Source organism: Chlorocebus sabaeus, chromosome X (genome assembly GCF_047675955.1).
Source record: "Chlorocebus sabaeus isolate Y175 chromosome X, mChlSab1.0.hap1, whole genome shotgun sequence".
Classification (NCBI taxonomy): Eukaryota; Metazoa; Chordata; class Mammalia; order Primates; family Cercopithecidae; genus Chlorocebus; species Chlorocebus sabaeus.
This window is the reverse complement of record NC_132933.1, coordinates 16,000,218-16,014,431: the sequence shown is the minus strand read 5'-3', so window position 1 is coordinate 16,014,431 and position 14,214 is coordinate 16,000,218. Positions and strand designations below refer to the sequence as shown.

Below are 14,214 nucleotides of genomic sequence, written 5' to 3'. Positions count from 1 at the left end.
GCACAGTGGCTCATGCCTGTAATCCCAGCACTTTCAGGGGTGGGGGGTGATTACCTGAGGTCAGGAGTTTGAGACCAGCCTGACCAACATGGTGAACCTCCGTCTCTACTAAAAATACAAAAAAATTAGCCAGATATGGTGACGGACGCATGTAATCCCAGCTACTCGGGAGGCTGAGGCAGGAGAATCGCTTGAATCTGGGAAGTGTAGGTTGCAGTGAGCTGAGATCATGCCACTGCACTCCAGCCTGTGCAACAGAGTGAGACTCCATCTCAAAAAACAAACAAACAAACAAAAGCCTATGTCATGTGTCCACCTAAAAATTATTTTCTACTATGGAACATTAACATGCATTCAGATTGATTTCTTATATAAAACAATAATGCAAATGTACCTTATCTGCTTTGTCAAAATATGTTAAAGGTCCATCAGTTTGAGATAATCCATCAACCTCTTGAGTTACACCTTTATATTTATGCCCATCTATGCAGCATTCAATGAATTCCATGCTGTTTTCAGTGAGCGTTCCAGTCTTATCTGTAAATACATAATCCACCTAAAACAAGGACACAAACATACACACTGTTAGTTTCTTCAGTGTGACTAATTTTTAGTCTGCTGTAACGCAAAGCTATTTTCATATCCATAGAAAATCACCTCTTCTAAGACTTATGTCAAATGTCAGGGAATTACAGAGGTAATATTACCAAACAAATGAGGAATAAATTAGTATTTTTAAAGACACTAAAATGGTGTCACATGTCTAAGGTAGATCTACTCAAATATAAAAGATGAATAGAAAAAAATGTGACTATTGACCAGGCACGGTGGCTCACGGCTGTAATCCCAGCACTTTGGGAGGCTGAGGCAGGAGGATTGCTCGAGCTCAGGAGTTCAAGACCAGCCTGGCCAACATGGTGAAACTCCGTCTCTACTAAAAATACAAAAATTAGCTGGGTGTAGTGGCACACACCTATAATCCCAGCTACTTGGGAGGCTGATGAGACTTGAATCCAGGACAAAGGTTGCAGTGAGCTGAGATCATACCACTACATTCCAACCTGGGCGACAGAGTGAGACTTTGTCTTGGGCGGGGGGGGGGGGGGGGAGTGACTATTTTATCAAACTAAGAGCCCTTCTCATGTAAGTTAACCTCTTTTTTTTTTTTTTTTAAAGACAGGGTCTCACTCTGTCACCCAAGCCAGAATGCAGTAGCCATTATAGCTCACTGTAACCTCAAACTTCTGGGCTCAAGCAATCCTCCCGCCCCAGCCTCCCAAGTAGCTGGGACCACAGGCACTCACCACCACACCAGGCTAATTATCTTGTAATTTTTGTAGAGACAGCATCTCACTATGTTGCCCAGGCTGATCTCGTACTCCTGGGATCAAGCCTTGGCCTCCCAAAGTGTTGGGATTATAGGCATGAGCCACCATGCCCAGCCAGTTAACCTGTTTGATGTAAAAAAAGTTACATAAGTCAGTTTTTCAAGTGGGAAGTAAGACTATACTGACCACTTATTTCTCTCTCTCTCTCTCTCTCTCTCACACACACACACACACAAACACACACTCTTATACTTTGTGGGATAGTATGTACATTACCCATTAAAAATATTTACTAATAAATTAAATGGGATGTAACAAAATAAAATGGAAACTGATGAAGGTTTTTTCCCCTTTTACAAGTAAAATTTTCTATAAAAATACTGAATTAAAATAAAATGCACATTATATAATATACACAAGAATTAATAATAACATTAACAGTTACCTAATTAGAAGATACATTATACGTCAATAGTGATCTAAACCATAACTTAAATTTCCTTCTTTATACACTCAAGTTTCCAAATTTAGAAACTAGATAGGTTGAAGTATAACACAAGTATATTTTCATAAATAATGGAAAACATAAGCCAAGAAATAAGATAAATCATTATCTTGCCACTAAGATAAATCATTTAGAGCATTTCTATTTTATCTCAGTTTTTTTTCTCTATTTTTAACATCTGGTTTTTGGAAACCCACAATTTTATCCTCGTTTTGGCAATTTATGCTTAAATAGTTAAAATTATGGGCTGACAGGAACAAGCATAAGCACAAGATTAAGGTTTTTATTATGTAAGGGAGAAAGAGATGAACTACAGCAGTAGTTGCTTTCTAATTATTTTTCAAAGCTTTTCACGGTAGCAGCACTGGCACAAATAGAGCATTCCAATCTTTTTTATTTTTTCCCCCTGTTAAGCCAGCCAAGTTTGAACTTTCTCTTTAAATTAATCCAAGTGGTATTACTTGTGTATCATTTAGATTCTTCTAGTTTAAATGAAATTCTTTGGGGCTTTCTTCTGATCAAAATTATTAACCTTCATTTTCTCCTGAAGGGTGTCCTGGGTTATTTTACCTCCTGCACTTGGATGAGCATTAGGATCTCTTTTGTTAGTGTCGAAGATGGTAGCTTTAAAATATAAAGTACAATTTATTCACCTATATGAAACAGTTTGGGCAGTATGAATCTGGATACGTTGAATCTCACAGGTATATGCCTACAAATTATACTCAAATGCAGTAATTATCAAACTGTAGAATGCATCACATGTACTTGGAGGTCTTGTTAAAACTCAGATCACTGCTCTATCACCAGAGTTTCTGAATCAGTCGGTCAGAGGTGGGACCAGATAATTTACACTTCTAAGTTCTCAGGTAGTGTTGATGCTGCTGGTCCCAGGATCATATTTACAGAACCACCACCCTAATATATGATCTATACTCAGAAAAAGAAGAGAAGCAGATCGACTGTAATTAATTTAACTCTTCTCATATTTTACGGAGAGAAAGGAATGAAGGGGGAGGCTGCTGCTTTCCTCTGACTCTCAAGCAGCCTCTCTTCTTCAAGCTTGCCAAAAAGACTCCTCTATATCAGTAAGCTCAAAGCCATCATTTGCGTGATATTGTAAAATATATTTGATAAATATATATTTGATCTTCCTTCCTGTTTCCTGACATAAAGCTCCTAAAGCCTTAGCATCTCCAGAGTGATGAGTGCTTTTGTATGCTAATGAAATGACAAATGGTTCAGGGCCCCTACATAGCTTCAGGATGAGTGCAGGTCACTGAAAAGACCAAGGCATGATTACAGGGTTGGGATTTTCGGCCCCACATCTGACCTGGGTAAGGAGGAAAGAGGGGCTGAAGGTTAAACTTAACACCAATGGCCAATGATTTAATCAATCATCCCCACTTAATGAAGCTTCCATAAACTCCCCAAAAAACTGGGTTCAAAGAGCTTCCGGATAGCTGAACACATGAAATTTCTTGAAGGATGCCTGGAAAGGTCATGGAAGCTCCACGCCCCTTCCCCCATACTTCACCCATCTCTTCATCTGTATCCTTTGTCATATCCTTTTATAATGAACCAGTAAACACAATTGTTTCCCTGAGTTTTATGACCTGCTTTAGTAAACTAATCAAATCCAAGGAGGGGGTCTAGTAAACTACTGGACCCCATTTTATAGCTGCTCAATCAGAAGCATAAGTTACAGCCTGAACTAGCAACTGGCATCTGAAGTTGGGGGCAGTCTTATGGGACTGAGCCCTCAACCTGTGAGATCTGACACAATATACTATCTCTAGGTAGGCAGTATCAAAAGTGAATTGGCAGATACCCAGCTGGTGTTTGCTGGAGAACTGCTTGCTTGGTGTATCAGGAAAAAAACTTCACATATCTTGTATCAAAAGTGTTGAGTGGCTATGTGAGAATAATGAAAGAAAAACAGGGTCTTACGGATAACTAACATGTGGGGGTTCCTGGAGGGTGGTGCGCCCAGGGAAGGTATGGAAGCTCAACACCCCTTCCCTTATATCTCATCCCACATGCCTCTTCATCTGTGTCCTTTACAATATCCTTTATATGAAACTGGTGAACATAAGTGTTTTCCTGACTTCTGTCTGCTGCAAGTTAATCAAACCCAAAGAGGGGGTTGTGGGTAGCCCAACTTGAAGCTGATCGATCAAAACTTCCAGAGGCCCAGACTTGTGACTGGTGTCTAGGAGGCATGGGGCAGGCTTGGGGACTGGACCCTCACCCTGTGGGATCTGATGTTATCTCCAGGTAGACAGAATTGAACTAGAGGACACCCAGTTGGCGTCCACTGTTTGTTGGTGAGAAAAACTGCTCCCTCCCACATTTGGACACAGAAGTCTCTGTGTTGCTTGGTGTGAGAGCACAGTAAAAACACATTTTGGGAGTTTTCCCTGAAACACATATTAATCCCATCATACAGAAACAATCATGTTAATATTTTGAGTGGTAAATGTGTATTTACCACTTGAACAAAAATGTAATCTCATTATGTTTGCTATGTAATCTATTTTTCTCACACACATATACATATATATGTATTTCCATGTCAAGAATATAGATTTACAGAATAACCTTTATGGATTAATTAGTATTTCATTGAATAAACTATAATTTCTAAAAAAAGAAAAAAGACTTTTTTTTCCCTATCTCTTAGTGAGACAACTGCTGTAGGTAGAAAAGGCTCTGAAGTATATGTTGAACATGTGAAATCATCTATTTTGTAGATCAAAAATTACCATACGGTTCAACTTAATGGAACACTTGGACTCCATCTTGGCTCCACCACCTACTAACTCTGTGACCTTAGGAAAATCTCTTTATCTCTATGAACTTCAAATATTAACCTTAACGATACCTGCTGCACAAGAATGAAAAGATTAAAAAATAAAGCTCAAAAATAATGATCTATAACCTAAAAGGTGCTATATACATGGTGACTGTCACTGATGCTCACTTGACCAAAATCAAAGAGCACCAGACTCTGCACTGTCCCACATTTTTTGTGATTGATTATGATGACATTGCTATAGTCAGGTCTGATGTGTGTGTCTCCCCCATGATATTTTTAAAAATTTGAGGGTTTCTTTTTAACTTCATAACAGTAGCTAGAACACACACACATCCCAGACAGTAAAAGGTGAATAACAGCTACTGGCTTGAATTATTGGAATCAGAATATATACTTATACTACAAAGTGCCACCATTAGGCAGAGCTGCAAGATGGGAAGGCGACATAAAGAGTAGCCCCAGAGGTTTTTCAATATGGATTACAATCATTTGGTAGTCTAAAAGATTGATGTCTAATCATCAAAGACTGCATTATTTTCCAACTGAGCTGAGCAGTCCACTTCCTTTTGTTTCTCATGTCAAGCACTGTTCTAAACATATCTTTCTATTTTTAATCCCAGTGTGGGTCACATTAAACGAGGTTAAGCAAATGCTTGCAATGGTATGAATAGGAATTAAATGGCATTGCCTTTAATAACATAAAAAGTTACATAGATCTTAAATTTGACTCAACAAAGAGAAAACAGGTTACACTTAATTTTGTGTGTACTGGTTTATTGAATACTAAATGGCCTAAGAAACCATTTTAAGACTTCTTTGCACTTTCATTTAGGTCATTTCTATACATGCAAACTAGTAACAATGGCAAGTTGCTTATACTCTGTATTAACTGAAGTGATGGAATGGCTATTAACTTAGTGATTTGACTAAGTGACAACCACAGCTAGAAATGCAAAGTTTCGTGGGAGAAAGGAGTGGTGACTAAAAGGAAGACTGTATCTTCTTTTCACTCATCAAATTTACTAGATCATTACCCAAAGATCTATTTTACTTTCTGCAGTATTAACATAGTCTAGATGATAAGAAGACTGCATTCCCATAGGTAATATGGAATCTGCTGAAATGAAGATCTGAAAGAGGTATAAGAGTTTCATCAAACGGAACCTGACCCAGGCATCTTTTCTGTTTTTAGTGAACATTAAATGTCATATTTGGAATGATGGCTATTCTATTTGTAATAGTAGTTGAGGCTAGCCCCAAGCTAGTCACGCTTAACCTTGGGTAGGTTAATACATACAGCCAGGCACTAAATCCAGAACAGGTAGATTTGCTCAGCATCCAGAATGAACCACTAAATTAACTGTCAGGGAAGGGTTCACTAAAGGTGGCCTGTATACTCGAAATTTTTTCTCATGCATTCTGCAATTTGATGCCTTTTATTGACATTAGAGCAGTTCTACTCAGATAGCTCTAACCCTGGATGAAAACTTCTGGCTTAAAAGACAATGGTCAGGTATGGCAGCCCATATCACCAACAAAATAACCTTGTGGGAACAATATCCAAAGGAAAAGCCATTTGTCCATTCAATTTTTGTCCTATTCTTAGTGCCTTTGTATCTACATGGGATGTAGACTCCATGGTTTCAGATACTGGTGTCCTGAAGTCAAATGTAAACAAAATAGTATCTGGAGAGTACTTTCTACCTTTCAACTGCAGTTGTCATGTGGGTAATTTGATTTAGGCAAAGGCTGTCTCAAGAGCAGAAACACAAAGCAGGGACTGTGGAGAGGGTTAAAGTCAGGAAGTAAGAGTTTTGAGGTGAGAATGCAAATCAGCCCCATTTAAACAACTGTGAGGCTCTGTTCCAGTCACACAGTTTCATTAACTCAATTTGGAACTCCCAGTCACAAAAATGACATTTCCACAGTCTTGACATTCTAAATGTCATGAGAATAAAATGCAAGCCAAAAAATTCCTTCGGCTCGCGAAGATCATTACATGACAGAGTAAAATCAAAAAAAGGGGAAAACTTCCTCAATACTAATAAGAAAAGTACCCGAGAAATCATCACTTGAAGAATTACAGCCAGACTGTGCTGCACTGGAAAATAAAAGCACCTGGGTTAGAATGGGGTCACAGTCTGGGTTACATTGGTATATAAAGAAGAACGCATTTTGAGGAGTGCATGCCCTCACATTTTCCCTTCATTGAAATTCTTGTACTGGAATAAATAACTCTGCTTGTTAGGTCTATCTTCTACCTGATCAGAAATGTACCAAGAAAATGTCAATAGGACAACTCTGGTCAATTTTGCTTATGGAACAAAATACATTTATAAAAGAGCCATATTTGCTACCCCATATTCTATCCACAAATGGTTATAGATGGTCATGAAGACTGTTTCCTGTTCCAAAGCAATAGCTAATAAGGTAACATCACCCAGTTCCAAGGAGAATTTCAGTAACATTCAAATTTAATACATAAATTGCATCCTTCTCAAAAACACCAGCAAAAGAACTGATGCTATAACTATGAAAACACTGCTTACCTTCATTACATGCCTGCATTAAAGAATTTTCTCTGAATCATTTTTCCAAATGTGACATGATCACATATATTAGTAATCCAGAATACATAAAAAGATATTTTCAGTATGTTGACAAATTATTTTAAGTTAAAAAAAAACATGCTCTAACCTGACCAAGTTCTTCATTAAGGTCTGATGTGTTAACCAGGGCTCCTTCATTAATTTCTTCATCATAAAAGTCCTTATCCCATGAGATGAAGAAGGACCCTAAGAATTTCTGCATTTCTACTGTAACGTACATGGAGACAGGAATGATAAAGTTGAATAGAACCATAAATGATAGGAAGTCGGTGAACATTTTTAAAACCTAAAATAAAAGAGATAGTTCATGCTAATTAGACATACAATTCCATCAGACCAATATAATATAAAGGAAGAATTAATTTCATCTTTATTTCAATGCTGAAAACACTGCTCTTACTATCAAGATGGAACTTCCCAATAACACTACATCACTGTAATCAAAATTATCACAGTATGTGAGAATGATATTTAAGAACACCCTCAATTTTATCATTATTCTTCAGTATATACGACTTCAGTCAGTACTTTTTCACTTCTTTAAGTTCTCTTTGCTCACTCCACCCTAAGATATGAATGTGAGATCAAAGTTCGTATGTAAGCATTCATTATGCTTTTATCGTGACATCTCACATACTCCTATCATATTAAAATGCCAAAGCATCTTGCCAAATTGTTTCATCTTAAATTCTTATATAAAGAGCTAAAAACAAGCACAGACGCCTAAAGTAAAAGAAAAAAAAAACTCTAAATCTTCTTAAATATTTATTGGCTTAGAGCCACCATGTAATCAAGAGAAAATTCAGAAGCTTACAAAAGGTGCAATTTCCCTGAGCAGCATTTCAGTGAAAGTTGGCTCAGTCACAAAGTTCTAGAGTTTCAATTTTCAGCAGAAAACAAATTACCTTCAAAGTCTCTCGCTCTTTCTGAGTCTTTTGGTTATACCAAGGTTCATCATTGTATGGGGTACTCTGCCAAACGTACTTTAGAGTAGTGCATACTGCAGCTTTGGTCAGTAAGATAAATAAATATACAATCAGGAAAGCATTAATAGATCTGAAAAATAAGACAGCATGGATTTTAAAACCACCTAATTATTAATACTTAAGACATCAGCCATATATGAATTAAACTACTGAGTCATCTAAAGCTTTTTCTGTGTACAACGCATAACTATAGCACAAGCCTTTGTGTGTGAACCTCAGTTATCATAGCTGGAGAATTACTTTCAAGTGGCAAAATGAAAAGCTGGCCATGAACTGTTTATTGACCACCAATGCTCTCCCAAGTGCAATGGCTGACTAGTGGAACACACCTTAGTAAGGTTCCTGTAAAGTGAAAGGGGACGTACACACATGCACACATACAAACACCATTACTTACTCAACCCTTATAGAAGGGGTATCTTGTCTCCATTTCCCTGAATCCTAAATGTTTGGGGTAGAGGGCATGGTAGCAATGTGAAATCCTCAAGCTCGGTGTAGGTTCTTTCAGTTTGAAAGTGGAGCTATGGAAAGGGTGCCAGTGATGTACTGGTTATCCATGCCAAATATAGGGTGAGGTCTATGGCTGTGGCACCTGGCTTGAGGATCTACCAGGTAATGCTTCAATAGGTGCTAGGAGACTATTATCTATATTATAGAACCAACTTGCATATAGCAACTAAAGGACTCCAAACTATTGACTCCACTAGCAAAAAGGAATGAATTTATAGTTCAGGTACATTCTGCCCTTTAATAGCTATGTGAGCTTAGGTAAGTCACATACCATCTCCAAGACCATTTCCTCATCTGTAAAGTGGAGAGGTTAACATGAATTATTTCACAGTGTTCTTCAGAGGACTAAACCAAATCAGACATACAAATCATTGAGCACAGTTTCTGGTACATAAACAAGTGCTTATAATAGTAGTTGCTATTATAATTGATGTTGTTTTTTGTTATGCTTGTTACTTAGAATTACCGAGAAAAGTAACTATTTTAAATCAATAATGACTAAATAAATTGTGGCGCATACTCATACTAACTTTTCAACAGCAGAACGTTTCTGAGATTTCCCTTGGTAGTTCAAAGCCATTTTGGTTTCCATTCCAGTGTAAACAGCAACTCCTAAGACATTACAGAATATAATGAAAACTAAGAACTTATCAACCAACTCCTCACACAGCTGGCTCTATGAATTTTTAAGCTTATAAAAGCAGGAAATCTAGGCCCTCTTCCACTCACCAGTTGTATATCATTTATAGTATAATTTTAATTATATAGAGTATTTGTCATATTTCTTCTTAGTTTACCACCTTATAAATTCCCAATATCTAAATATAGGTTTAGATTAAATGGCAAACCTGCCATGTTTACTTTTTAATATGCACTATTTATTCACAGCCTTTACAAAGCATATTTTTTGATAAGTATATCTTAAAAATTGTTCACCATATATCTTCTCAGTATTTTTTAGTGTAGCTCCTTTCAGCAAGAGATTTTCAGGTCCCAAAGACCTAAATAAAAAATGAACACAGCTTATCCAAACAAGCCAATAGCATCAACAACTCTGGGGACAGATTTTGCCCTGACACACACCTATTTCCAAGGGCTTCAGAATGTATCTGTCTACTTATACCATATGCTTACTCCCCAGGACAAGCTGAAAGGTCCTTCATTCTGAAGTTACTTGAGGGTACAGCACAGATGGAAGCACAGTACGGGAGTAGCCAGCAACACACAGAGGCAAAAAAATACATGGGGGGATAAAAGGATTATGAATCATAGATAGCAAGACGAGAACAGGACAGAGCAGCAGATCGCAAGACACAAAAGCAGAGAGTCACAGATAAAAGACTGGGAATGCAAATGTCAAGGTGGGAAAAATACACTGACATATTTGGAGAGAATAAACCCTCCTTTTGGGGGATCACTGGGGACCCTGTATTTCTTTAACTTCTTTTTGAGTGTGGTTGTAAAGGCCAAGTGGAAAAGTTGCGGTAATTAATACGATGATAGAAGAGGAAAGAAAGCATCCCTTTTTGTATGAACTCCTTGATAAATTGTATGAAGGCTGATACAATTTATCATTTTACTGAAGTTTTAATTATCATTTTAATGAAGACTTTCATTTTACGTAAGTCCAGGTAGTTCTTCCAGCATTTTACCCACTGCTTACTTTCTCAATTACTCTCCCACTGTTCTCCAGGTGTAATTTCAATGTTGTCAGCCACTCTACAACCGAGGATAATAAATACCATGGCTAGAACAGGTTTGGGAATATCATCCAAAGTGTCTGGAGCTCTACTATTTTTGAAACCCTAAGCATTACTTCTAACAGCCCCCTCCCCACAACACAGAGACCCTATTACCATAACCCTACCAATCACAAGGTTAGTTGCTTATTCACCTTTATATTCCTGTTTTGTTTTTGTTTTTGTGGTTTTTTTTGAGATGGAGTCTTGCTCTTGTTGCCCAGGGTAGAGCGCAATGGCTCAATCTTGGCTCACTGCGACCTCCGCCTCCCAGGTTCAAGAGATTCACCTGCCTCAGCCTCCTGAGTAGCTAGGATTACAGGTGTGTGCCACCACGCCCAGCTAAATTTTGTATTTTTAATAGAGATGGGGTTTTACCACATTAGCCAGGCTGGCCTCAAACTCCTGACCTCAGGTGATCCACCCACCTCAACCTCCCAAAGTGCTGGGATTACAGGCGTGAGCCACCGCACCCGGCCTATATTCCTTTCTATAATAGAAAGGTATTTGGTTATTTTAGTCGATTTAAAAGAAAAATAGACACCCCCCCCCAATGCAACCAAAGGACAAATTAAAGAAACAACAAACTTACCTGGCAACAGCCTCAAGACTATTACTATAGATATTGATTCGCCCAACAAATCTGTAAAAAGAACAAAATTGCAAATGTGTTTTCCACATCCAGGTGAAATCCATGTACCAGAAATATGAGAATGAATGAAAATACAAATAATAAAACAGAGATAGATAAAACTGTGAATGAACTACAAAAGCCCATTATATTTCTGGGAAAAAAAAGTTATGTTGAATTGATAAGGTGTATAACATTTTCATATAATTTTTAAATAACATGATGGGATTATAGGAGCAGAAACAAACGTTGTCAATTGATTTTCAAGTTCTGTTTAACATCATGCAAGCACACAACACCTCTCTCTTTTATAAGGTATATAAATAACGTAACTTCCATCTTGGATCGTGTGAAGAAAGGTTTCTGGTTCTAAAATACAATTTTCAAAACTGCTAGTTCAGTAGTTCTTCCACTTGACTGTGCATCAGAATCACTGGAGCGGTTATTAAACTACAGATTTCTAGGTCCCATCCCTGAGCTTCTGATTCAGGTTCCCCAGTAATGCTGCTGCTGCTGGTCCTGAAACCACTCTTTAAACCATAGTACTAAGTCTTAGACAGTGAACACTTGAGTGCCATCTTGGAAATGTCCAGCCTGTGACTTGTAGTTGATCTCAATATTGAGTTTGACCTAATCACTTAATATAATAGGTGTATGGTAACCTGTATTTCTGCAAAATAAGGTAAAAATACCTAATCCCTTGTTAACATGAGTGTTTTATAAGCTGCATTGTAAACAGCATTTTCCCCAGAAAATAGAAATTACTCATATACACAAAATATGAAGGTTTGCTCATTCATTCATCATATATTAATTGTGCCAGTGCTATACTAAGTGCTGAAGATATACTAATAATCAAAAAAGAAATGCTCCTTGCCCTAAAAAGACAAGTAAATAGGCAATTACAATGCAAGTGCTTACCACTACAGTAACAGAAGTACAAGGTATTCTGAAGGCACAGAGCAAGGCATTCAGTCGTCTAAAGAAATTAGGAATAACCTTCCCTGTCCTATCATTCTCCTTCATACTTAAAGCAACTGAAAAAATATGGGGGCTGTCCTATAAATATACAAGGGTATAGATATTGTTCTCTAGCTCAGGCAGAATAAGTTACTCCATTTTCTGCGATTCCATAGACCTTACACTCACCTCTATTATCACCTTGTATAAGTTTAGCTTTATTACTTTATCTCTTTTGCTCACAGTGAGTCCCTTGAAGGCAGAGAATAGCTGTTACACTTTCTGGCCCTAGTTCCTATCATCAAGGTGGATACGGAAGAGGAAGGGAAAAAGGAAAGAAAAAATTGATGAGAAGGAGGGAGGTCATTGTTCTTGAAGTAGAATGAATACTTTGTTTTTCCACTAGTAGGTGTTAGTATAAACTACATCCAACCACTTGGTCGCTCATTATGACTAACAGCGTGCATGAACAAGATGGGTAATGGATGCCATCTGCAATGGTAGAATAGGATAAAATTAATTAGCCGACGTGGGGATAAAACCTGTTATGCTACCCTCATTAGTACTATGCTCTAATCAACCAAACTAACCAGTCTTGAAATCAAATGCCAAATTTTTGACAACTCACAATGACTAATAATCAGCAAATCTACTCCAGAGAGCCTAAGTATAGTAAAATAGAGGAAATTACATCATTTTACTCATCCCTTAACTGTTTACTGTGGACAAGAAATAGCCTATTTGCAATCCTTAGTGCATCATGATCATTGTAAGAAAGGATAGAGCCTACTAATTGCATGAAGAGGATATCCTCCTTCTCTCTTTAATGTTAGATGGCACGTAAAAGGATTTGTTTTTTATTTAATTAACTCTGGTTACTATGTCAGTCTGATAGATCAGCTTTACAGGGTAACATAATCTAAAATTTTGATATATGGCCATGTTTACAAGTAATAAAAATAAAAGAAAAATCATAAGATACCTGGGCCCACAATGATTTATCCTGGGCTGATAGTGAACAAGGCTGATTTGATTCATTTTTCTGCCAGAAGGAAGGAATAGCCCATAAAAACACAAATGAGAGTAGGCTGGTAAGTGGTGGGTGTTTCTTTTGCAATACTATTAGCAAAGAGAAGCAGAGCCAAGAAACAGACGTAAAATGAAACCAGGTGATTCTTACTTATAGAGGTCAGGTTGAGGCTGTTCACATTCAATTGCTGCTCGGAGGGTATCAATGGATTCTGCTGTACACAGTGCAATGGTATCACGTACTGCATAATGTATCTAGTTGAAAGCAGAAGAAAAAGTGAAAACCAAAAAAACTGTTTCTTTTCATAATCATACACCCAACTGACTTCAGGAACAAATTTAGTATGTTTTAGTAAGAGGCTTTGGCAGAATAAACAAATATTAACATTTCCCACTAAATAAGTTTTATGGTATTATTATGAAAATATATTACAAATAATTAGAAAGATAACCTGCTGCAAGGGGGGTTTCAAAGACAATTAAATACCTAAAAGCTCTTCTTAACACTGACAGCTGAGAAGATTCTATTCACAACATGCATATAATTAACTGAAACCACGTGAAAAAGTTAATACATTTTTTTTTCCTATTTACGAACTGAGACTTATTATTTTGCTCACTATAGTGTATGGGCAATGGAGATATACACATATGAATTGAACATAACCTTTTTGGTCACAAAAATGCCAAAATTTTGCCAACAGCAAGAAAAAATCATTAATAGTTCCATTACACAAATAGCTTAATGATCTTGAAAACGTTCAATATGGATACATTTTGTACGAGGGGCAGGGAGATGATGTGTCTTGCAATAGTCAGATAATTAGAATATTCTACCAGTGTATATTATGCACTTGATTCATCCAGAACTCAAGGCAGGTGCCAATAAACCCATTTATAAATCATCAAACAAGGGCTAAAGCAGATGCAAAGAGCTCACCACTTAGGCAGAAGAGAAAGTTGTTGTCATCGTCTTGGGGGAATATTACGGCAATGTCTGAACTACATTTAAAACTAACTCCTGATTTTGAAAACCTCTGTACTTTTTAGCTGATATGATCAGAACAACTTAACTGAAAAAAGAAACTACCTGAAAGTT

At 37.3% G+C, this 14,214-nt stretch overlaps 1 protein-coding gene across 7 annotated transcripts in view; it reads right to left on the bottom strand.

Annotated features, from left to right (window-relative positions):
- Positions 1-14,214, bottom strand: part of ATP11C (ATPase phospholipid transporting 11C (ATP11C blood group)) — a 202,657-nt gene that overhangs the window by 62,169 nt on the left and 126,274 nt on the right. For all 7 annotated transcript variants that reach the window (XM_007992853.3, XM_007992856.3, XM_007992854.3 and 4 more), the window contains 7 exons: positions 13,267-13,370; positions 11,088-11,138; positions 9,693-9,757; positions 9,287-9,368; positions 8,166-8,316; positions 7,349-7,546; positions 395-556 (listed from right to left, as the gene is read on the bottom strand). In XM_007992853.3, the coding sequence (XP_007991044.1) occupies positions 395-556; positions 7,349-7,546; positions 8,166-8,316; positions 9,287-9,368; positions 9,693-9,757; positions 11,088-11,138; positions 13,267-13,370 (813 nt within the window). The remainder of the gene's footprint in view (positions 1-394; positions 557-7,348; positions 7,547-8,165; positions 8,317-9,286; positions 9,369-9,692; positions 9,758-11,087; positions 11,139-13,266; positions 13,371-14,214) is intronic.